At 37.9% G+C, this 24,229-nt stretch overlaps 1 protein-coding gene across 4 annotated transcripts in view; it reads right to left on the bottom strand.

The window, feature by feature from the left end:
- LOC143363844 (protein trachealess-like) overlaps positions 1 to 24,229 on the bottom strand; it is a 311,845-nt gene that overhangs the window by 22,942 nt on the left and 264,674 nt on the right. For all 4 annotated transcript variants that reach the window (XM_076804378.1, XM_076804379.1, XM_076804381.1 and 1 more), the window contains one exon: positions 2,659 to 2,897. In XM_076804378.1, the coding sequence (XP_076660493.1) occupies positions 2,659 to 2,897 (239 nt within the window). The remainder of the gene's footprint in view (positions 1 to 2,658; positions 2,898 to 24,229) is intronic.

Below are 24,229 nucleotides of genomic sequence, written 5' to 3'. Positions count from 1 at the left end.
CGAAGCCTCTTGGGAGGTGCACAGATCTTTCAGCGTTTCAGTGTCCACCAGTCAGGCAAGAGAAGATGATTTCGCCCGGTTGGTCCGTCGGCTCCCATTTTCGTTAAATGAACCACGAAAATGAAGAAAGCCAATGGCGATGCTATCGCTCGATCATAGCCGACAATTCTCTATTACTATGTATCTGGGAATCTCGTGCCGGCTGCGTGGTCACCCGAGTTATAAAGGGTATCGCGAAACTCGATCTATTGCCGGGTTGCTTACGCGAATTCTTAAGAACGTTGCCGGACAACCATTGTTCAGTTAATTCGATACCGGTGTACCGTGAATTTCCATTGAAATTCACAACCCACCCTTCGTATCTCGATGAATCAACGATACGGCTGATTCAGAACGTTTGTTTCTATCGTTTGGCTATTAAGTCGCGACACTGCGGAAATTGCCTTACCCTTTTCCTTTTTATTAAATTACCTTACACTCTGGGGTTGTTCGATTGTTTGATTGGAATAGAGCTGCGCGATTGTTACTATGATTATCAGTAGACAGAGGACTTTATGCGTTTGCGGCATTCTCGCGCATGTTGAACACGATAGAAAGAAAATTCAAACGAATGCTCAACACATGTTCATGTTTCTTCTTGGTGCTTAAGATTTACAAGATTTTTATCTCATTTTCGAGTTTGTAAGATAATTTCGAAAATATTTCAGTTTACAATAACGTTACAGATAGTTTGTAGTTGCAGGAATACAGATTTCTATGAATCAGTCTATTTACAGGGGGATTAAATATTAATTTAGTTTCTTCAGCAATGATTTCATTAGATTGGAAATAAATTAGACACTTCGGTAAATCTTTAGGTACATTGTTGTGTCTACTGGCAACCATAGTCGCCAGATCAGGGGAATTGACTCGAATCGAGGGGAAAAAGTTACTCTCTCTCTCTCTCTCTGTCAGTATCGAATCAGTCACTTGACATTGTGACACATGCACGACAGAGACGAAACGCGTCACGTGACCGAAGATGTGATGTGAAGATAGAGTCGGGAGACAAGTCTTAATCTGACGACTCTGCTGGCAACTATAGTAACTAGTAGGTTTATGATTCTATTGAAACTTTAGTTAACTTTATTATTTTATGTCAACATTGTCATTATTTTATGTCAATTTTTTCCCTAGGCCGACACTTACATTCATAAAAAGACCTTCATAATATTTGTAAGAATAACTTCAAAGACGATAATAAATAATTATTTTGAAATATTCTAGACCAGATAAATATCGTGTTTTAAATATTTGTTACTTTGCATACTTCTAGGGTTAGATCTGCGAGCTTTTAATAAGGTTTTCCAGCTAAAAGGAAAATATTATTTTCAAAAATTGTTATTTTATGTGCTAGTAATCGCACTATTAGCAACGCGTTTTAATGACAGTTTCGTTTTGCAATAAACTTGACTTTCTCCGATGCTTTCACCCCGACAACACGTTTCGCCAGGCGAGTACACGGTCGTCGATCTTCAACAGTGAATTGACTCCCCTACCGGGGTTAAATACTGATCCATCAGAAGATATCACCAGCAGATACACTTTCTAATAAACAGGGGTCCAATCATCCGTGCAGTTTCCACGCTGCTGCAACTGTGAGGGATTCGCGAACACAAGACATTCTTTTATTCAGCTTAATCGTTTGGTATTCAGTTTCTAGTCGTTAATATTAAAATATTGCATTTTTATTTTCTCAAATAAAATTTATTTTTATTTCGTACGCTTTTCCCCATAGCTACAAACGTAATGTTCATATCGTAACATTATATCGTATGTAATATGTCACATCGTAATCTAACATTATAGTGAGTTTTACCGGGATTCAATTTTATTAATATATTTTATCAGTTTTATCAGTCATATTTTATCTGACGGACTCTCTTTTGTGGTTAACGGTAACTGCTACGTTATTTTATTTTTTATGAAATTTGAATCAACATTCAAAATCAAAGAAACAAACGATTTTATCCTCTCCTTTCCTTCCATATTTACCTCTGGATGGTATTAATCTTAATTTTTACTTGCCAATCTTCCTTTTAAATATACCAAGACTGTTTAACACGTTCCATGCCAAGCCGTTTTTGCTTGACTTGTCGTTCAGGTCATTTAATGTTTGGGCATTAAATAAATACGTCTGCGTGTACCATCGGTGGTACACGTGACCTGAAGATCAAGTTTAACGTGTACCACCGATGGTACACGTGGTACGGAACGTGTTAAGTATGACAAAATAATTAATATCGAATGAAAGTGGAGCTTTAAAGTGTGTTCCGGATGCAAAAGATTAATACACGAATATTTTTAATGAATATAAAGTTTGTGAAACATTTCGAAGAATTTAGAAAGCAGTGGTTGCTATTGAGCTTATTGAAGAAGAAATTCTGTCTCGAGAGCCCCAAATCTCTCACTTATCGAGCGGCCATCCATAATTCGTTTATTTTGACCAATCTTTTAGTTTTTTTACTTTCTCATTTGTCAAGGTAAATTTCTAATTGTAAAATAGAATAAACATTAAGTTATTTCGAAGGTATCATTTATTTAGAAAAACTTCTAAAAATTATTCGAAAGCTACTTGGGACACCGGTCTCAATAGGTTAACGAAGCTGAACCGCTTACCTTTGACAGGTTTATTTGGCGGAGGCCCATCTCGATTCCATGGCGGGTCTCCGTGACCCGAGAACTCCCGAAGTTTGAGGTACGAGATGGTTAGCCTTATTATGGAGGCTTTGTCCAACTGGGAGGTAATAGCCGCCGGTAATGGCAGCATTTTCGCTAACTCGTAGAACTCGAAGTTCTCCTTCCCTCGTCGAGACCTGGCAGCATCTCTGCTCTTCTCCTTGCGCAACTCCAGAATACTGTAACAAAAGAGATACGAACGAACGTTAGACGGGTAAAAGTCACGGGATTCGGATAAATCTAATTTTTTTCCGGTTATTTATTCGATCATGTCATAAGAGATTTGCTGGATAGCTCAAGCAAAAGGGTCGAGCTGTTGTGTTGTGGAAAAATGTATACTTGACAATTAGTCAACCACAAAAGGGGAACAAAAAATTAGGTATTCAGAAGATAAATTTTTCTTGTTATTTAATTATTTATACGAGAGTTTTGTACAGATAAACTTAACAACAGCGTTCAAATGCGTTGAATTTTCCCTGTTTGCATATGATTACTTTTATTGTTAGACTGTGAGTTGTATGCATTTATGACAAAAATTAGTGGGTGAAATATGAAACAGCAAAAACATTGGAAGAATTTCAGTATAACATATTATTTTCAATTTAATAATTCAAGAGACAAGGTAAATTTTTATGTAATTCCTACATCTAATTTAATTAATCATCTGAGTTTTTGTATTGTTGCAATCGATTGCTATTTAGGCTAAAGATTAAAATATCTTTGAACCCATACTAAACACTTGAACTAAAATATTAATTATTTTTCGAAGCAGGAATTATTTATGTCATTCGTCATTCAGAAACTATTAATTTTCTTCATAATTCAACGAATAAACTATTTAATTTCATTGTATCATAGTCTTTAACGGAGAAATAAATTAAAATAAATAATAATAAATTAAAAACAACAATTTTTTTATTAACAATTTTTAGTGACCTTATTTAAGATTTCTTTAGAGCAACTTATACAAATGGGATCCTAATTTAAATTTTCTCTAAGGCCCGCTAGATGCTTAATCCGGCACTGATCACAGTATTCATATTTGCACAAACTATATTGTGTTCATGACGATTATGATCAAAGGATTTTTATATATTGTTTATTATAAGGGTCGCGGTAACATCTAGGTCATTAGGTAATTACTGCGGATCTTTATGCAAAATTGTCTGTACCACTTCCAAGAGACACTAGCTATATTAAAAATTCTTTCTTTCTTTAGTGGTCTTAATAAGTTTAAAATGATATATTAACAGTCTTAAATTCTTTGAATCTTAAATTGCATTAACTCATTTTTACAACGAATGCATAAAATCCGTAGTCTACTAATCACAGTATTTTAAGCCTACACAATACGCATGGGTAGCAATTAAATTTTATGATAAAGATCTACAGCTTTGGGAACTGCAAAAAAATTTTACTTGTTTTTCGTCACGTTTTTGCAAGTGTTCAGAATCAAAAAAGTCACCCAGTTAAAAGGTCAAGGAGCGACCCGACCTGCAATATAGGTCATCGATGACTCCGAACGAGTCACGAAGCTCCGTACAAGATTCTTTTTTCGAGGTCGAAGCCTTTACACGTTTACGACAAATTGAAGCATGTTGCCGTTGGCGCGCGCAGAATAGAAATACGATTCGGTTCCTGTCCGAAATTCAATTATATTCGTTGGTTCCTTAAGGTATTCGTTTCGCGTAATCCTTCTGCAAGGACTCCCGGCACTTGATATGCCGGCAGCGAATTAGCTGCTCCGCCGGAATCGTGTTACAGCTATTGACCTAGAGTACGCAGGCACCCCTGGGCGATTCTTCCTCTTCGTTCCCGGGCTAACAGTTCATGTAGGTTAATCGATTCCAAATGTAGATTTATTCGACCCGTAATTCAGCAAACTCTTTTGTCTATAACCGGGAAACGATTGGAACTCAAATTTCATTCGTTAGAGGGTGTCACTTGCAATATTATTCGCGATACGCATCATATTTGTGTGAGATTTCTTGTATCACAAGAAATGTTAATTACTTCCTCCTCCTCGTTCGTGAATACGACAGACTTGTTTTGCGGTTGACGTAGTAATACGTCTTCCCAAAAGCTAAAATTGAGAGTAGCTGACGTAATAAGTTGTCTTTTTAAAAGTAAAAATGGGAGTGGCTGACGTAATAGTAAGTCAGGTGAATTAATATTTCCCAATTTTCTTCTCCAAAAAGGTCCCTGCCGTCAGTTTTATGCGTGCTACGAATACAGGCCACTCTGAACAAACCCTCTCGCCAGGAAACTGTGCATCGGAAAGAAGTGATTACTGTACCCGACACATGATAACACATTAATTTACGGGTCTCATTTATTTGTAGAATGTAGGTACTGCAAGCATTATAAGGGAAAAGATAATAATTTGTAATCAGTGGCTCATAGAAAGAAATGCGATTCCGCATTTTCGCCGTCCTTTTGCACGTAAAATCACCGGGTCCGAGATTGTGCCACCGGTTACGAGGTTCTGGGCATAGATATTTACATTCCGTTTAATATCGAATGTTTCATGATTTGACGTGGCACGATTCGCGGGAACGAGAGGCGTGGCGGTTGCGAGCCGCGCGAGAGCAAACGCGCGGCAAAAGCGGCCCGGCCGCCACCGCTTCGAAGGCATACATTATTCAAACGCTATCATGCCTGTGTTTGCTGACAAGCCAGCGAATGTATCTGGGTGAATGTCGACGTAACATTAACCACGCCCCGTGGACGGCCCCTCGATTCCGGTTTTACATTTTAAACATTAAACGCTGACCAATGGCGAACGTAATCCGCATTATTCGAAACCCGTCCCCCCGCTCCAACGGAGGCCGGTTCCCGGTCATTAACCTTTTGTTAACCAGCGAATCGGCCCCCATCTCGCAGCGATACATCGACCGACGCGCCGCCGCCGCCGCCGCCGTGGCTCTATCGAAATTTCAATCATCACGATTTCCCGCCACCGCCACCGCGTCCCGTCCCATACGCTCCATTCGACGAGGAGGAAAGGGCGCGACCATGCAAATGCGTTTTACATTGAACAGGATGGAATCATCGTCGAAATAATATGTTAATTTTGACATTGTAAATGAAGTACAGCTCATAGAGGTCCCATTTCGACGTTTCACGTTGAACGGGAAGCTAGAGGAGCACCAATTATTCCAATTAATTTTGGCCGAGGTGGTTCGGATAATGGAACATGCTTTTCCTTACGTCTATAACTGTAGGAATTAAACATAAAATTACTTATTAACCTCTTGCACTCGACTGTTCCGTCTGAGACTTCACTAAAAATTACCACGCCATAATTTGAAACAATCCGCACATTACTCTAAATGTCTTTGTATTTTACTTGGATTTTCTACGGATAAATTGGAAAAGGTCGTGTTTCAGCGTTCGTCTCCTGTTGACATCGAAGCAGCGAAATTTTCAAAAAATCACGGGTAATTTGATACATCAAGTGCCTCATGAAGTTTAGTACTATTATCTGAATGTGTATTTTGTAATTTGATTTACCAAAAAATATGTTGTACTACTTCACTCAATTATCATATTTGCAGCTGCAGATTTTTTTATTTCATAAATATCTTTTTGTGTGATTTCTGTTTGTATACAAGTGTCGTTAGAAGTTTGGTGTTTTGAGTTAGCAAAAAAATGAAGCTGAGTGAATGAGTGCTTTGTAAATTTCTTGTTTGTTTTATAATAACAATCTTCAATGAAATCTTTTTATTGCAATAATCAAACTTATGCTGATATTATGCTTACAAAAGTCTTAAAAAAGATGATGAGAATTACTTAATAATTAAGGTAATTTTTATTTTTAGTAATAGTAATTAATACAATAGAGTATTCTTCTCTTTAAGCATTAATGCTTTTTACTTTGTAATAAGTGGCCAAAACAGTTACATTACAAAATTAAGCGTAGTTCAACTACAATGGAAATGAATGTGTAAAAAGTTGTTGAATTATTGTTTTACGAGACAGTAGATATGTAAATAAATTCTACATGGCGTTGTATAATCCAATTCGAACCTTGAAATGTTCAGCCAATACCTTGACACATATAAAGCAGAATATTTTCACGTCTAGGTCGTCATTGATTTGCGTTAAGTAATTTATCGTGTCCATAAGAACGTAATATTGCAACGAAACACAATCAATAATCAACTATATTTATTTAGTTGAGAGTAATGATATTATATGTTCAGTTTTGCTTCGAACTGACCTCATGAAAAAGTGTATTTACTAAATAAAAAAAAAAAAAACTAAATCAACTCAAATCCAACTCATTAAGAGGTCTGAATTTATTCTATATTTTAGATTCTACTCTACAAATTTTTTGTACAGCCCTTGACATTAATGCGTATATTGCTTCCAATTCGAATTGTCAATTTAATTAGCTTGAAACGGTGTTACTACCGTTCGCTACCACCTTCACATGTAACATCTACGATCTTGAAGTTCACTGAAAAATCGTCATTTAATTTTAGATATATTAAATAATAAAAGGATAATGCACAGCACAATATTCAGACAGTCCATGATCTTCTGTTAAATTGTTGTAATATTTCATAAAGGAGGTGCATTGTATTAAATAAAATATTTGAAGAATAAGGGTAGGCAGCATAACGAATAATGGTAACGAACAGAATAAAAAGACCATGTTATTTTGCCGTTTAATTCGTCCACAATTCGGACGAATGGTTAATTGCATCGTTTCACCGTGAAAGTGGTGCTTTGAAGTACCAACAGGACATAAAGGGTTAACAAAGTCCGCGAGGCCACGGAAAAACCGAAGCTCGGGGGCAATTAAGTGCGCCATTAGTCGGTCGAAAGGGTTGAAAACAAGATGGGACTTTTATTAGGCAGCTATCGCGCTTAACGGCTGTAAAACGACACCGCTCCCGCTGTTCATCCCTTTCGTTGATCGGCGGGGAGCCCGATCCGGAACGACGACGTCGACCTATTATTATACACCGCCACGGGAGTCAAAAGTCGTAAAAACTGGAGGTAAGGCGGGTGAGGGTAAAGCTGGCTGAGGATGATCCGCTATCCGGCCACCGTCTTGTTTTCGCGTTTTACAAGGGTCCCGGTGACTTTCGAGCCTCCTTCCGCCAACGACCGCCTCGGTTACCAGGGCTCTTCTCTGGTCCCACTGGGACAATCATAGGACGCTTCTTCCCCCCTTCCGGTGGCTCGTTGAACGCTCCGCTGACGAGAGTGCCACCGGGAACTCGAAAACACACCGGGATGCCCGGAACGAAATTTCATTTGACACCGATGCCGGCCACGCGATTCTTTCTCTCGTTAAAGTAATCCCGAGGAGCAATTTAAAGTTCGACTGGCTGGGAGATCCCGAAGTTCCCGTGCGCCTTCGGATAGGGGATTCGCATCACGGATGTCTCGCGTGGTAACTACGTACCGGGGCGAAATAGCGGATTGCAGACTTCCTGTTGCGAGTTTAGTTTCTTGCGCTCTGATATCATTTGAATGAATTCCTGCTAGTTCCTAGTTGCTAAATCCCCCTGAATGGTACTCATTTTATGTGGGTGGCTACCCTGACGCATGCTATTGGTCAACTGTTTGGAATTCCTTCGATTTTCAATTTTTCAAGAATTTTTCTATTTTAAGAACTATCGCTCGCGTGAGTTTCATAAAAGTCGACTCGTGTAACTTGAATATATTTCCTTAAAAGATTTGTAGTAATAACTGTCAAACCTTTCCTTCTTGCTTGTTATAAAAGAATCTCCGTTAACACTAGAACTACCGAACCCGTCAAAATGGCGGATTTGAGATTCAATATTTTATAATTCTTGAGAGTGTAAAGATATTATTTTGGAAGTACGATATTTCGATAAATGCGATTTTGATATTTTTAACCTTTTCGCTTAGAGCGCCGGATATATCCGGCATCCGCGCGACGACTTGTGCGTACGAGTGCCCGTAATTAATATAATATTGTATACATTTTTTAATTTTAAAAATATGAAGAATACATGCTATATTAGAGCAATAATTGTTTTATTAAGCATAGTAATTATTTAAGACTTAGAAGAACGTAAAAAGCCACGCGCATTGTGCACATTTCTGGCGCATGCTTCGGTTTGGTGACGGCACTTCGGCGGACTAGACTGCCGAAGCGAAAGGGTTAAAAGTCAATATAAACTCGTCACATCTAGTGCTTGGTAGTTCTACTGTTTACAGAAATATGGAACTATGGAACTCGTTGAAATGACGGATACCAAATCGGTTACTTTACGATCGTTGAAAGTGTAAGGATCCATTTATGGTGACTCTATTCGATAAATTTATTTCTTTGGGCATATATTTTGATAAAAGGCGTTAAAAATCATAATATCTCCCTTCGAGAAGTTTCTTTCTTTTAAATTATTCGACTGACAATGAGTCGCAAGAAATATTCCCCATAAGCAGAGACAATACATTTTCTCAGTAGAAACTAGATGACGTCATCAGCTACAAAATTAATGAAAAATATATTAGTATTAAAAAAAATATCAGTAACTAACATTAATTACTGATTGTCTTAAAAAAGAATACATTTAATCCTTACGGTTTTCGTCATCGACAAAATTCGCGAGTATATGTTATTCTGATTTTTAGATAACCTTGGAGTAAAAATGTTAGGGAAGAAGAATTGAATGTAGCCCAAGCAAATATATTAACCTGTCGTCGTACAATAAAGTAGAATTTCACACAACACGAAGAATAATAGGTATTGTTTTACATCTACAGCTGCAATATTTCTTGAATGAATATAATGAACAACTTAATAATTCGGTGTTTGCGAAATTAATGAAGTCCCCTGAGCAACATTCTAACGCTTCGACTTGTAAAATAAATAAACTGTAAGTCTATACACTATCGAGAACAAATGTCCAGTCCTGAGAGGCGCTCGTCGAAGAAGTTCAAGTTATCGTTTGTCAAGTACAAAGCGTGTCACGGTACGGAACATCGTGTTCCGTCTGCAGGATAAACTTGTCCGACGAGCAATAAACAAACGTACGATTCCTTTTTTTATTGCTCGTATCGGTTCAAGGGGTTCCGTTGGAATTTCGGATACGGATAGACGGTCGCGCGCGGACTTTTTTACGATGGCGAATGCAGAAACGAGCATGGTGGTACGTGCACCGCATGTGGGACCGTATGCAACGATGCTTACTAAAATGCGGGCACTTCGCCGTGAGTTACGTCAAATGGAGGCTCCGCGACGGATCGGACCTTCTCATTGTTCAAACTCGAGGCGCCCGGCACGGTGGAATCGTCATCGACAACTCGGACAGTTTTGTCTATCGTCTCCTCGCTAGCGAATATTTAACGCCGATTTTCACGAAAAACTTTTTTCACATCGGCGTAATGGTTAAGCACAGAGACCCTGAAAACGAGGCCTTTGTTGCCCGTCAGTTATGAAATATTAAACACACGTTTTTTTATCGTCTATAATATTTGCCTCTATTTACTCTAAAATATTTTCGATACATTTCTAACATTTTTGTATACAGGGTGATCAGTAACTCGTGGTACAACCGAAAAGGGGGTGATTCTTTGTAAAAAGTCAGTCGAAATTGTAGAATAAAATCTTTTCATAGGAGTCTCTCTTTTCGAGAAAATCGGCTTTGAATATCCGTCAAGTTCGCGTGCATTTGCAAGAAGTAGAACCGGCCGGTCATGACCAGACGCGTCAGACTATACTCAGACAATAGACAAACACGATTTCCTGATGCGAAAGCCTGATGAGCAAATTTTCTGTCTACGTTTTCGACTCATTTTTTAATGTAGAATCGCCCCCTTTTCCGGTATGGCACCAGTTACCGATCATCCTGGATATTAGTAGCCCTACGAGAGCGCACATGTGCACCTTTGTAATCAGAGGGTTATTTCTTAATAATGTGTCCGTATCTATGACAAAAATGATTGCGAGTGCCCCGTGTTCCAAATCAAAACCAACGAAATGAGAGTCACCTAGCCGCCTCAGATCCTCGGGTCTGACCCGGGAATCGCGAACCACCCTTTTCTTCGCCGACATTAATAATTCCCCATCAGGTGGAAGTTGTCGGATGAAAAATCCAGGGACGCGCGGGCACCGATCGAAAGGAACGCCGGTAACCTCGTCAGGGTCCGCTGCTGAATTATTGATGGCCGGCACTTAGCACGGCGAGCACGAGGATCCTTATGTGTCCAAGGCGTGTTGCCACCCTTCAACGATATGGCTCTGCAGATATAGCCATACCGACAGTTGCGCGAGGGACCTCTTCCATCCCGTGTCCCGTGGGAGCCGCGAGAGCCCTTGCCCTGCCCCACTTGCCACGCTGCCGCCCAATTTCAACAAATTTGACCGAAAGTTGGGCGTAATTTTATTTTCGCACGTCTGCAGACGGCCCCGGTTTGGCCCTTTTTCTTCTCTCGACCGACCTCTAGGGAAAAACGGACCCGAAACGAACGCGGAGGCCCTTCCTCCTTTGTCCTAGCGCGCCTTCCGCAACCACCCACGCGCCGGCTCTACACCCCCTGTTTCCTTTATCTTTGCACAATCAGCAGCGGAAGACACTCTAATCGCACTTTGGCCCGCGTTCCGTGACCGAACTTCGTCGACCGCACCAACTCTCTCGGTCATCGAGACGATCGTTTTCAGGATTTTGTAGTGGGGCTAATTGTTTTGATCCTGCCGCATCTGTTCGGACCGTTTGAAAATATCGTAATGTCGCCCCCTTCTCACTTTTCATGTTACAACAAAAACATTTAGCGGAGAACGGTATAATTAAAAAATTTTTTAATTTATTCTAGATAATGCTAATGCATAAGTAAGATAACCTGAAGAACAAAAGTTTTTCGTCGTTTCATTAATGTACTATTCCTTGCGAATTAAGTGGCGCAAACTGTTGTGTGCTGGAATATAATCCATAAGTGAAATTGCTTAATTATTTATATTTCCAAAGATATAGTTAAAGTCTCTGAAGATATGCGAGTTGACATTAAAGTAAAATGCACATTTTGTGAAAAACGTCATTCAATAAACCAACATGGAGCAATACCTCAAATACATAGGTATTCAATGCCTCTCATGTAAATGATAGGCACATAGTGAGCGTACTTCGTGCAAGAAAGAATACATGTGCAATTTTTGTATATAAAGAAAAGAATTTGATTTATTTATTTACTGTTGATCTCGAAAGGTTAACAAAAACAGTGATTTTGTACGATTTCTGTTACGGGGCCATATTTACCATCACTTTTGTAACAGATCCATAAATTACTTATTTTCATAAAACATATTAATTCAATGAAATTATTTTTCAAGGTTACATTGTATCCTTATTAGTTTATCTATATTTTAAGCAAAAATTCAAATGAATTTGAGATTCAGTTTAATACTTTACATGCATTGTTAGTGTATTTTAATAGATGTTCATTTTTCTCAAGTACGAATACTTATTGCCAATAATCGCAGGTCTTTGCAATTTTGTTTATAATTATTGTCGTTCGTAGCAAGTGTCCGTATTTTATTATACCAATAATAAATTCATAGTTCCTATCCCTGACCGTTCACTATTTTAAGACGAGTTTTTCGCGTGCTTCTTTCTTTTAAGAGGTGTCATTCACTTCCTTACATTAGCACACAACGTCTTCGCGAATAAGGATTAAGATTTTTGCAATTCCGATGCATTGAACGATTGCATCCATTATGGTGGAACCAAACTATATCAAAGTCAATTTCAGATAAAATGCACGCACGATTATTCGATGTGATTCGTTCTGCAGTAATATGGAATATAACATAATAACGGTGGAAGCAGAGATGGACCAATATTTGGCGAAATAAATCTTTCAAATACTATTTAATATTTTAGAGTAAAATATTTTAGTAAAATATTTTTATTTTCACAATCTAAAGCACGAAATAAAATGAACACTCTGAAACACAAAATCAAATATTTTATTTTAATAATCTAGCATAAAAAATACTCATATTGAATACGAACCAGTATTTTCGGCAAGAATATTGAAAACAAAAGAAATAAAATATTTCGAGATGAATTTCAAATATTTTTAATATTTATCAAATAGATTACTATTTTAAAAACTTATTGCATCAAATAAAATATTTTATTTTCAAAGTTGTACGCATGCTTTAGAATAAATAGGATTATTTACTATTTACTATTTCAAATACTATTTTACCCTGCTTTGGGTGGAAGATGTGCAATTGTGTAATTGAATCGGGTTGAACAGGAGCGAATTAATATTAGAAAAAAATTACATATCCTTGTGTACTAGTCTGCCAAATTTCCTCGAGCTGTGAATGTCCTAACGTGTGCTATAGGTAGTTCAGTAGGAGTTTGATTGTGTGGGTCTGCGATGTAACATTTGGCCCGAAAAAACAAAAATGTCTGTGAAGTTTTTTGTCGAATTGCAATAAATCTGAAACAGAAACGTTCAAAGTGCTTCAACATTTCTATTCCTTGCAACTTCTTCTTGTTTCCAATAGTGTTGAAGCTGTATAAGTTTCAACACTGTGAAAGAACTAGGAGTCGAATCGCAACAGATGCTTGACACATTTGAGGAAAACAATTTTCAAAAAACATTTGTCATTTCAGAACCGCCGGAATCGTTATATTAACGCAGGTGGAAACTGCTACCAAGTGAATGGAAGTCAAATTTAGATTGGTTGATTGATAAGAGTATATTGGTAAGTCTAGTCTGGTCTCCCTCCATTTCCAGGTACATTGTCAAATAGCAAAGCCATAGTTCTATTAAGTTGCTTGTAAATTATGAAACTTGGCAGACTGATACCTACCCAAGCGTCTAGAGAACTAATATGCAAAATCAATAAACTTCATATCCTTCATATCAGGTTGTTTGAAGAAACTTTTTCCTTTGCGAAAATGTTCTCCGCGGCTTTGTTCAGGAAATACTAACGAAAAACACGGACCAATCAGAGCGCGGCTACAGCAAACGTGGTGTTGGCATTGGCCGAGCCTCTGATTGGTCCGTGTTTTTCGTTAATAACTCCTTAACGAATCCACGGAAAACATTTTCGTAAAGGAAAAAGTTACTTAAAATAATCTTAGGAATCGCCCCTTTCAAGGGTATACAATAATTTGGGGACATCCTGTATATTATAACTGATATTGACTTTAAAAAAATGGACTAAGTCCGGTTTATTTTGTATCGCGCCTCATAGGTTCATGGTAAATGTAAGTAATTGAGAGTAAAATAAGATAAAATACAATTACAATAAAGTCTGATATGGATTAAGTATTGACATCTTACAAAATGAAACCACTGTTAAAATAAATGTCCATTTAAAAGTTTGGCGTTCTATGAAAATGTAAGTATTTATGAATTCCTCTTGCCTAATTCTTAGTTTGATAATGTCCTTTAAAATTGTGGTCGATCAATATACCTTGAAGTAGCAATGTACGTAACGAAATATTTCAGTAGAAAACCCGATCATTAATCAGACGCTGAAACCACATAGCTAGGTTGAACGAACGACGTGATACTAAAGGTGAATCATTTATCGAAGAACTTGACACATAGCCTTAAGGGTGCAGCTTTCACATTGCCTGGGAAATTTATTTTCACGAACTGCAGTGCAGATTTGGAATGTACAAATTTCAACAATTTATTAGATCCACAGAATCTGCGATTCAATATCATTGGAATTCGTTGGAACCAGTGAATTCTAATAATTGTAAGCTTACTTCAACTTCGTGGTTCAGTACTTAAGTTAACGTGTTGTCTCCATTTCGTTAACTGTGAAAATTCGATCAATATATTCCATACATTTTTATATATTGTATATTAAGTTGAAATAAATTTTACTTGAACATTCTAAATAATCTGAAATGATTACCTAGGTCATTTTGCGGTATATTCTTGCATTAATATTTAATAATCAACTATATTCATTATAACACATTCATACGTACAATGTAGAATGAAACAGAAAATTTAATAAATACTGACCTAATAAACCGTTTAATAGGCTAATATAAATTTTTCTTTTATTTTAACGTTTATAATTTAGTTCCCGAAAATGAAAACTTAGCATTCACAACCTGGTAATGTTTAACAACTAAACAGCAGAATTTCATAAATTTATAATGTATATCTTCGGAAAAATTAATAAAATACAAAAACTAACGCTATGTAATACTATTTCATTTTATTTGTAATTTATGGTGACTAAGGAAAATGAATATTATTTTGCGTCAGTTCTTTCAAAATTCTTTTCGAGCATATATTAGGTATAATTTAATTCATAGCTTGTTCCGTTACAAACAACCAAAATACATTAAAGTTTTAAAAATAATCCCCAACATTTTGCACTTGCTGCATTTTACATGAAACCGATGACTCTGGTAACCAATTTAAATTCAAAACAAAGGTGTAATATAATTAATTTGCTAATATTTACTAATATAATTAATTTTTTCAATCCATTTGTTAAACTGTTTTAACGTTTCCATAGAAAGATAAGAAACATATAGAAAGCATATGTAGAACTAACAAACGATCATGTCTAAGTTATTCACATTCGTGGAAACAATCAAACGATAATGAAAGTCGAAAAATGTATAAAATTGTTTCCATATTAGTCGATTGTACTAAACGCGTACTTTCGGAAAAGCCCGGTTGTGTACGAATCGAAGAGTGCCTAATGACATTCGATGCCGATGGAAATTGCTTCCGTCGATGGTTTCAACCTCGAAAGCATTTCCCGCCGCGTGGAAGCGATTCGATACATAATAATCGCGAGAAAGAGGCGGCAATTAGCAGGCATCGGGGGAATTATGATGGCCGCGGTAGGCCGAGTAAGTACGCCGGCTAATTCAATTAAACAATTCATTTGCTGGTCCGAAGCACCACCTGAGGGCACGTCCCATTCCGTCCGCGCATCTCGCCTCGTGTCTGTGTGTTCGATTACAAGTGTGCACCGATATGGAGGAGAAAACGTGAGCTGGAGAAGGACCAAACGGCCGAGAGCTCCCTGCCTGCCTATTCCCCGGAGAGCCGTAGCCTCGTGCTACAATACAATGCTCCTAATGTTACGGCTCCAGTTTCGACATAATTTTCTTCCGCGGCCCTTTTGGCTATCGGATGCCTAAGCTTTTGTAGCACTTCGACAAAGAAAATGTCATTTCCGGTGGCCGTTCGATAACGAGCCCCGGGAGGAGGGACCGCGATGGAAACCCTGGACATGTTCCTGCGAGCTCAGTGATATCGTCGCCGTGTGCCACTTTGACCCACCTAATCATTTTTGCTTTTGCATAGAATGTTACTCGATGGTCCCCCTTCAATGAGAATTTTCACGTCCGCAATAATTAGAACTTCCTTATCCTTCAAAATTTTCCAGAAAAGAAAAGATTTACTTTGCGTAAAAATCCGCAGAGATCATTTTATTGTATCTTATTCAATTTGTTAGCGAACCATTCTATTTCTGGCTTCAGTTCATAACGATTCCGGGGGTAGCAGTCAACGCAAAGTTACAATAAATACAATAATCCTGTCTACAAAAATTTCACATCTGGAACAACCGCGTTTACTAAAATCTAAAGAAGCGTAAGTTAATTAAATTTCGTAAGCCATTGCATAAAGCGAGGAAAGCACTTTTATCAATGGCATCTATTTTTAATATCATTCGTCGGTAGCGTAGTATAATATTATTCCCCGAACTTTCCCTGAACTCGCCGGGCTTTCGTCATTTCCAGATCATTCACGAAAGTCTAGCGTACGTCATCATTCTGATCCAGGAGGGGAACCTGAACCGCAGTTCCCCTAAGCCGGAGAGGCTCCGGCTTGTTCACGTGAACGACGAGCACAAAGGAGCCCGCTTTCGGAAAAATATTTTGTACACGAGGCGGTGTCTCAATGAAACCCTTCCACCGAAAGAAGAAAGCGAGCAGAAGGTGGTAGATGAGAGAGGGGCCGCGGGGAGGAGGAAGGGGGGAGGGAAAAAGAGACAATACGATAACCACTAAATTATCCCAGCACATCCGGCGATGTAAATCACGAGAAACTCGCGCATGTGTACTTCGTGCACCGGTGGAGAGAAACAGAAAGAGAGAGAGAGAGAGAGAGAGAGAGAGAGAGAGAGAGAGAGAGAGAGAGAAAGAAATCCAGAAGAAACGGCAAAGATAGAAAAAGCGTGGAGCGTAGGCAAAGGAGTAGGGAATCGGAGGAAAAAAGACAGAGGAGCCGGATAGAGAGACAGAGGGAAGTTGGTTCTTGATGACGCGCAGATAAGGGAGGGCTTAAAGTCTACGTGATGTGCTTCCCGATGTGTCCGAGCGGAGGTCGAGCCTGAGAACTTTCGGTAAACGTACCCGGAGACTCGGACGAAACGTACCTTCCCTCAGCCGGAAGAACCCCCTTTGCATTTTCGATGGTACAACAGTCGGGACACGCTCGATACTTAATCGCTCGGCACTGACCTCCGAAAACTCTCCACCGGTGGCGCGACTGCATCCCCTCCCTCCGCACCCCCGATGTTCGGTTTTGTACAAGATAGAGATTTTTCTAATCAACAGTGAACAATATGTACACATTCAAGCGTCGATCACTAGAACCTCTATAACTCGTAAACAACTCTATAAAACAACAACTTTGTTTGTAAATAAAATAACATGTCTTGATTTCACATCGTACGAGGCTCAGTCAAATATTAACCAGATTTTGTATTGTACATACAGCTGTTCTTAGATAACACCAAGAGGAAGTTCACGTAGACATGTCTTACACTCGATCTTCATCATGAGCTATTCTACTTGACTTTTTCTCGATAGCCGCAACGATGCGTCAGCGAATAGTACCGACTTCCATTGCTCAACTTATTATTATCACGTTTTTAACTATATAAGGTGCAATATACATCTCGCACACATAGCATCAACAATTTACGGATGAGATATTACTGAGGACACAAGTCGCTGCTTGACATAAATCGTTTGCTGGACACGAATACGTCGAATTGTAACATATCCTTCAAACAATCATCGCGACGGAAAAAATTTAAGTCAATTAGCAGTTGATTCAGCAGCCGTTTTAACACAAGAAAAATTTAATAAACTACATTGGACTACAGTGTTTACTCGATATATGTCCACAACATGGGTCTACCCAGGGATATACAGGGTGTTTAGGAAATCGTGGTACAACCGACAATCGGATGATTCCTCACATAAAACCCAGTCGAAAATAAGGAATATAGTTTTTTCATGCGGGGCTTCATTTTCGAGAAAATCGAGCTTGAATATTCGTTAGGTACATACGTGTGTACTTAGACAGAGTCTACTTTATTCGCCCGATTTAGCTCGCAATTTCCATTGCCGCTTGTGCTTATAAACAATATAGAGACTCCTTGTTACTAATTCAAGTCATACCATATCCTAAACGATACTGTTTACAGATACAAACGGAAATTGCGGGCTAGACCGAGGGAACAAAGCAGACTCTGTCTAAGTACACGCGTACCTAACGAATTTTATTTTCAACTAGATTTTATTTGAGGAATCATCCCCTTGCCGGTTGTATCACGATTTCCCAAACATCCTGTATATCGGCTAGAGGATACTGTTCTTTGATACACTGCCGAACGTAGAAAAAGGCAGCGAAGCTTCTTAGCCCTTTACGTTTTGTGACTTTTATCGGCTAGATATTTGGGACGTATATCGAGTAAAGATTGTCCTTTGGAATATCCTCGTTACTGACATTGAGAAGATATCGTGTCAAAAGAGTCAGAAAAAAGGGGTGTAAGTATAACAGTAGGATGAAAATATTTACAGTTGTACATTATTAGCAAAGCGAATAAAAGAATTTGTGAAGAAGGTAATAGAGACTTTGTAATCATGAGCTTGAATGAATGAATTTTCGAGATTTATGAAGTAGAAGTCATGAAATATTCCTTGTAAAATGAACCGCATTGCTTGAATAAATGTTGTATAATTTCTATAGTACTTATAAAACATTGTTAAAAAGGTTATCTTTTTGTTAGTTTGCGGATTTCGACTTTTGCGTTCATAAACCATAGTAATTATGTTGACTGCTGACATTACTGGCACCGCTGAGTATTACTGCTGACATAAATGAAATTACTCTATTACAAGAGTTTTGAGAGATTTTTACTCACTAACGAATTTGGTGGTTTTAAAGGTTTGCAAGTTTAGATTCGTTTCCGTTTGTCAAATGGTTCGTAAGCAAGCTATAAGTGAAGTCAATCGTGCTCGAGAAACCATGATTGCGTCTCATGTTCACGGTAAGTATGCACTAGACAAAGCTCTTCACGTTTCAGTCGAATATGTCGTATATTTTATAGTGGAACAAATGTTTGTCTCCTCCCTGTTTAGGACACCGTGCACACTATAATATGAGCTGTCAGATAACAACGCACGCTTTCAGCAGAAATTTGCAAGCAGCGTGTGTATTCGGAAATACGGAATGGTATGGTCAATGAAAATGCTCTCATACACATACAAACTTTTAACTTTTGTGATGTACTAGCGTTGTATACGCACGACGGTACTCAAGGTATTTATTTTCTATATACCTGTTTCATCGTGCAATAAAAACCATTTATTGCGTTCAAGTATTGTTAGATATTCTACGTGTTTCGTGATGCTCAATGTGCGAAGTGAATGACAGTAGCGTTTTAATGGACTAACTATGTTATTTTCAAGGAATGGAGAATCCGATGACGTGGCTGCTTCGTCACCTTTTCATATCACTTTAACATAGAAGATAGGTGCATTGTAGTCACCAACGACGTAGTTGAGAAGATTTAGTAATCTCTTTCACAAAGTGGCTATTAACCTGAGACGTAAGACTTTTTTTTAAGAATGTACAATTTTTTCAGACGACAGAAGAAATTTCTTAAATTAATACTAGGTTTACAGAGTGCTAAAAATTTTATACTTCCTTACACAATAATACAGAGCACAAAGATTACATCCTTACTTAAAAAATTCATTCATTTTAAATTCTTAAAATTTAGAATCCGTTATTTTAACGATCTTTATGAAACTTGGTATATACATTCTATAAATAATTGGTCACAACATGACGAGCTCCGATTTTTTAATTTTTCGTTTAAACATTGTTATGAAGAGAAAATCATAACAGAAAATTTTATTCAAAACTTCACCATGTTTGCAATATTACAAATTTTAATAAAAGAAGAATGTTATGTTGTGCGTATTTGCATAAATTAACGATTCCATTTTGATTTTTTTGTTTGAGATCGTTTTTGTGCACTGTACGCTGCACGGCGCATTTCCAGGATGCCATTTTCAAGCCGCCATTGCACCATTTACATTACCGATTAAAATTTATAAAAAATATTTTTGTTTACATTATAACGTTAATAAATGATACCTCAAATTTCAAATTAATCAACGCATTACATTTTTCAAAAAAATTCTTGAAAAACAGACTATTTACACAAGGTTCCCCCCTTAAAGTCTTGAACAGTATTTAACCCTTTGAACTCGGATGTCCCCTCTAAGGGGACATTATGCGTCTAGGATCAATGGCTACGAGTGCAAAGGGTTAACGATGAGTTCATCTGAAAACGTAATATTTCAAGAACATTACTCATTTTTTGTACGGAGAATAATATTTGTGATTTGCTTTATTAGAGGAACAAAAAAACTAAACAGAAACCTAAATGTTCAACGCGTTCAAAATAACTTACAGCTCAAGAAAGAACAAAGGAATTCACACACGCATTCGCAAGAGACGAACCGTTTTTCTATTATCTGAGGAAGGAAAAGATGATTCAATCCTCGATCAACAACCTCAGCACGTTCAAATCGAACGACTCGAAGCAATCCGGGAAGAAACTAAATCTTATTTGAATGCATTCGAAAAAAAGAAAGAAAAAAAAAATAACAAAAAGAACTGCTGTTTCGCTTCCTGCCTCGAATAATTATCGACAGTTTGACGCACGAGGAACACTGGATAGTCTAGCCTCCTAAGGGACGCACGTTCACAACTTGTATCCGGACATTCTCATGTCCTTACTTCCGGGAACGTGAGGCCCGTAACGGCGACACCCTCGCCAAACGCAGACGCAACTTGCGGTCACTGCACTTTGTCCCTCCGCGCTTTTGTTTGATAGCGATAAACATACCTGCTGGATCCTACAACCTTGATCCGAGCGCAGATAGTAGATTGCGAACGAAAGAAATTTATGCGGATGCACGGAAACAAGGAAGATTCCAAAGGGTTCTATGCTCGGGTCGAAATTACTGGACAGGTGAAACTTGAACTTTGAAACATGTCCGTCGCGCGGACAGACAGTGCTAACAATAAGGAGACTTGATTCTGTCCTCGCAAGAAGGATACTTTTGATGATCTCATGATAGCCGTGATTTATTAAAATCTTAACGCATCAATAACTTTTTTACACATTCTTGAACTCGCTTCTTTGGATATAATGCAAATATCTCATAATTTAAACTCATTGGAGAGAAACATAAAATTCAGATGGAACGATCGCAACTCTGTGTCAGAATAGATCGTAATGTTGTCGTCCGGGGGTTAAACATTGACTGATTCTACTGCGGGCACCATACAGGATAAATCTCCGCATATACATACAACTTTTTTCCAACAATTATAAAGTAAACTTATTGAGTGAATGTAAGCACAATACATTGTTTCCTGTTATTAATCGAAAGGTCGAAGAACTCTTAGGTATACCCGAGAATTATTGCGTAACACTGGATCAGAGAACAGACATGCAAGACAGCATTAATTATCTCTCATTATCCACATAATCAAAGATATATCCAAGTTGTATGTGCCACTATCGAAAGATACTATTTAAGCAAGTTCCAAGTTCACGTGGAAAGTCATAATAATTATATCAGAATTTAACCCTGTTTTATAAACGTATAATCGGTGGTTCTGGTATCAACTATATCGTTTCAGATTAAATAAAATCAACAATAGCAATAAAACGGACGAAAGCATTAGGTTATCGACTCTAATACCACCTAAAAAGAACAGCTACTTGAACCATCAACCAATATTCCAATCAACTTCTTGACCCAGGTGTATCACATCACCTCCGGTTCACCTTGAATCCAATCATCCCTGACGGTTTCATTCTCTTCCGAACTCGATTCAGTCAGTTTCATCCTGCGGGGACAATCGTTCCTGAGCTACGCATGTCCACAGCGTAACTATGCGCGCGATAATGGGACACGGCTTGTCGAGGTGGTCCGAAGTGGACCGAAGACTTTGGCCGAAACGAACACGGAGGAATAATGGAAGAAAGGGGAGGCGGGGTTGAAAATACGAAGGTAGTGTTGACGGCTCCCCGGGATGCCCCGTCAGCATCAGCGTTCCTCTAATCGTATCGGGTTTACTGCCGCGGCGTGACGTACTCATCTGCACCATCGGTTTACCACCCTTCAACCCTCTGTACCCACCACCAGCCATCACAATTCCCATTATCCACTCGCTGTGACAGAGCTCTCCGGGGACCTGCTCCTCCCGACGCTATCCTCGCGAAGGACCGAGCAGATTCTTCTTGCGCCCCGCCGCGCCGCACCTACTGGACCCTGTGTCCGCTTTGACGAGGACATGTCAAAATAGAGATTTTTCGTTCTACCGTCATTCCTCGACGGTGATAGCGGGATCAGATCGAACTTCGGGACGTACAACCCCGTCCACCAGTATCCGGACACTCACAGTGGTTGACAAAAGTATTCGTAAACCTTTCGAAAAGAAAGAACTTCCTTAAAATTGAACAACTTGAATTTTTTTAGAGCTATTAGGAGGACTGCGTACCAGATAATGTGTCGAAACAGTTTTAAAAAATTTCTATTTCTCAACTGTTATTCCACGTTAACCTTTTGCACTCGAAGCGATTTCGACCAAAATTAATCGAAGTGATTTTGTTTCAAATTTTTACACGCGTCGAATGTGCAGACCAAAAGAATATTTATTGCAAAATTTGGAAATGTCCTATACTTAAGTATCGTTTTTAGCATTGTTAATTACTCGACGTGAAAAATTCACGTATTAAATAATTGGTCAGCACCGGACGTCAATTTTTCATTGCCAAGAAGTTACAACATTTCTTCTCTCGCGAAATATCTATTTTTATTATTAACCTCGACGAAATTGATCTATCTCCTTTTGTTCAAATGCATTTGCATTACGATCCCCATTTCCTAGTTTCTAATTTTACCGATTCTAACGCGAAGTATTGCAAAATTTTGCGATCGGTACTGCATGACTCATTTCTATGGCGCTACAATTTTTATACTGTTCTAGGCTAATACAAGCATTATTTATTATTAAATAATCAATATACTATATTTATAAATGATATGAAGAAGTGGTATGAGAGTATCGAGCACGATTAGACAATTTTGTCATCTGTCCATTCTTTTCTCTCAGTGAACCGAATTAGACAGAATAACCAGCACCAACTGTCCAAAAGAAAGAAAAAACAGCTGTTGACAATATTTAATACATTGAACATTTTTTTTTATTAGCAAGTCATTTAAAAAAGAGGAGGATCTTTAGACGAGAAACTAATTTAAATATTTTCACATGATTTCGTAGCAACTAAATGATCAATAAATATTGATTGAGAAATAGTCACGATATTATAACATAAATATACAATCTATATGAATTTGTTAAGTGTCCGGGTACCAACTTACAAACGGTATTGTACATATTGTGAAGTTTCTATATTTACAAATCAGTGGCTCTTATTGATAGTAACATTCATATAAGAGGATAATTACGTTTTAATTAATACACATATGTATGTGTATATTTCATTTTAGTTTGATGTTAAAGTTTAATGATTCAGAGGGGGCGTCTATTTTTTAAAAGTATGTTTATAATTAGAATCGTAGGCTTTGTATTCTGTTCAATGTTCTTATTGATTTTTAAAGGTCTACTTATGACATGCATGTCTACATATATTCCATTAATGGTTTATTCTATGCGAAACACTGTTAAAAGGCGACGAAAAACGAATTTGAGAAACCATAAAAAGAATGAAGAAGACCTTCCCACCATATTGTTACCAGCAATACCAAGTTATATCTTTGTTAATTCTTGCTTGAAAATAAAGAACAAATAGTATTATACAATATTCATAAATCGAATAGAATAGGACCTCTATTATCCGAACCTCCGATGTATGAAGTCTTTAATATAAATAGCTCAATCTCAGGAGGTTCGCATGCAACACTATTTCTTACACAAATCAATAAAAATTGAATCTAACATTACAACTGAGTCATGTTTACCTGTTTAGTTCGGATAATGGATGTTCTACGGCACCTTTAAATTGAATCAAACTGTAATGTCGTTAACGTGGAAAATGGGACTTGCAAAGTTTCAAATTTAAGGTCTCCATAACATTTTTAAGCGTTTCGCGAAGAGAGCAGTCAATTTTCATGCGATTTTTATCCGTACCAGTCCCTGAATTATTGACTTGATAATGGCCTGTGAAAAGAACACA

Source organism: Halictus rubicundus, chromosome 2, assembly GCF_050948215.1.
Source record: "Halictus rubicundus isolate RS-2024b chromosome 2, iyHalRubi1_principal, whole genome shotgun sequence".
Taxonomy (NCBI): domain Eukaryota; kingdom Metazoa; phylum Arthropoda; class Insecta; order Hymenoptera; family Halictidae; genus Halictus; species Halictus rubicundus.
The sequence above is the reverse complement of the archived record's forward strand: the minus strand, read 5'-3'. Positions and strand labels throughout refer to the sequence as shown.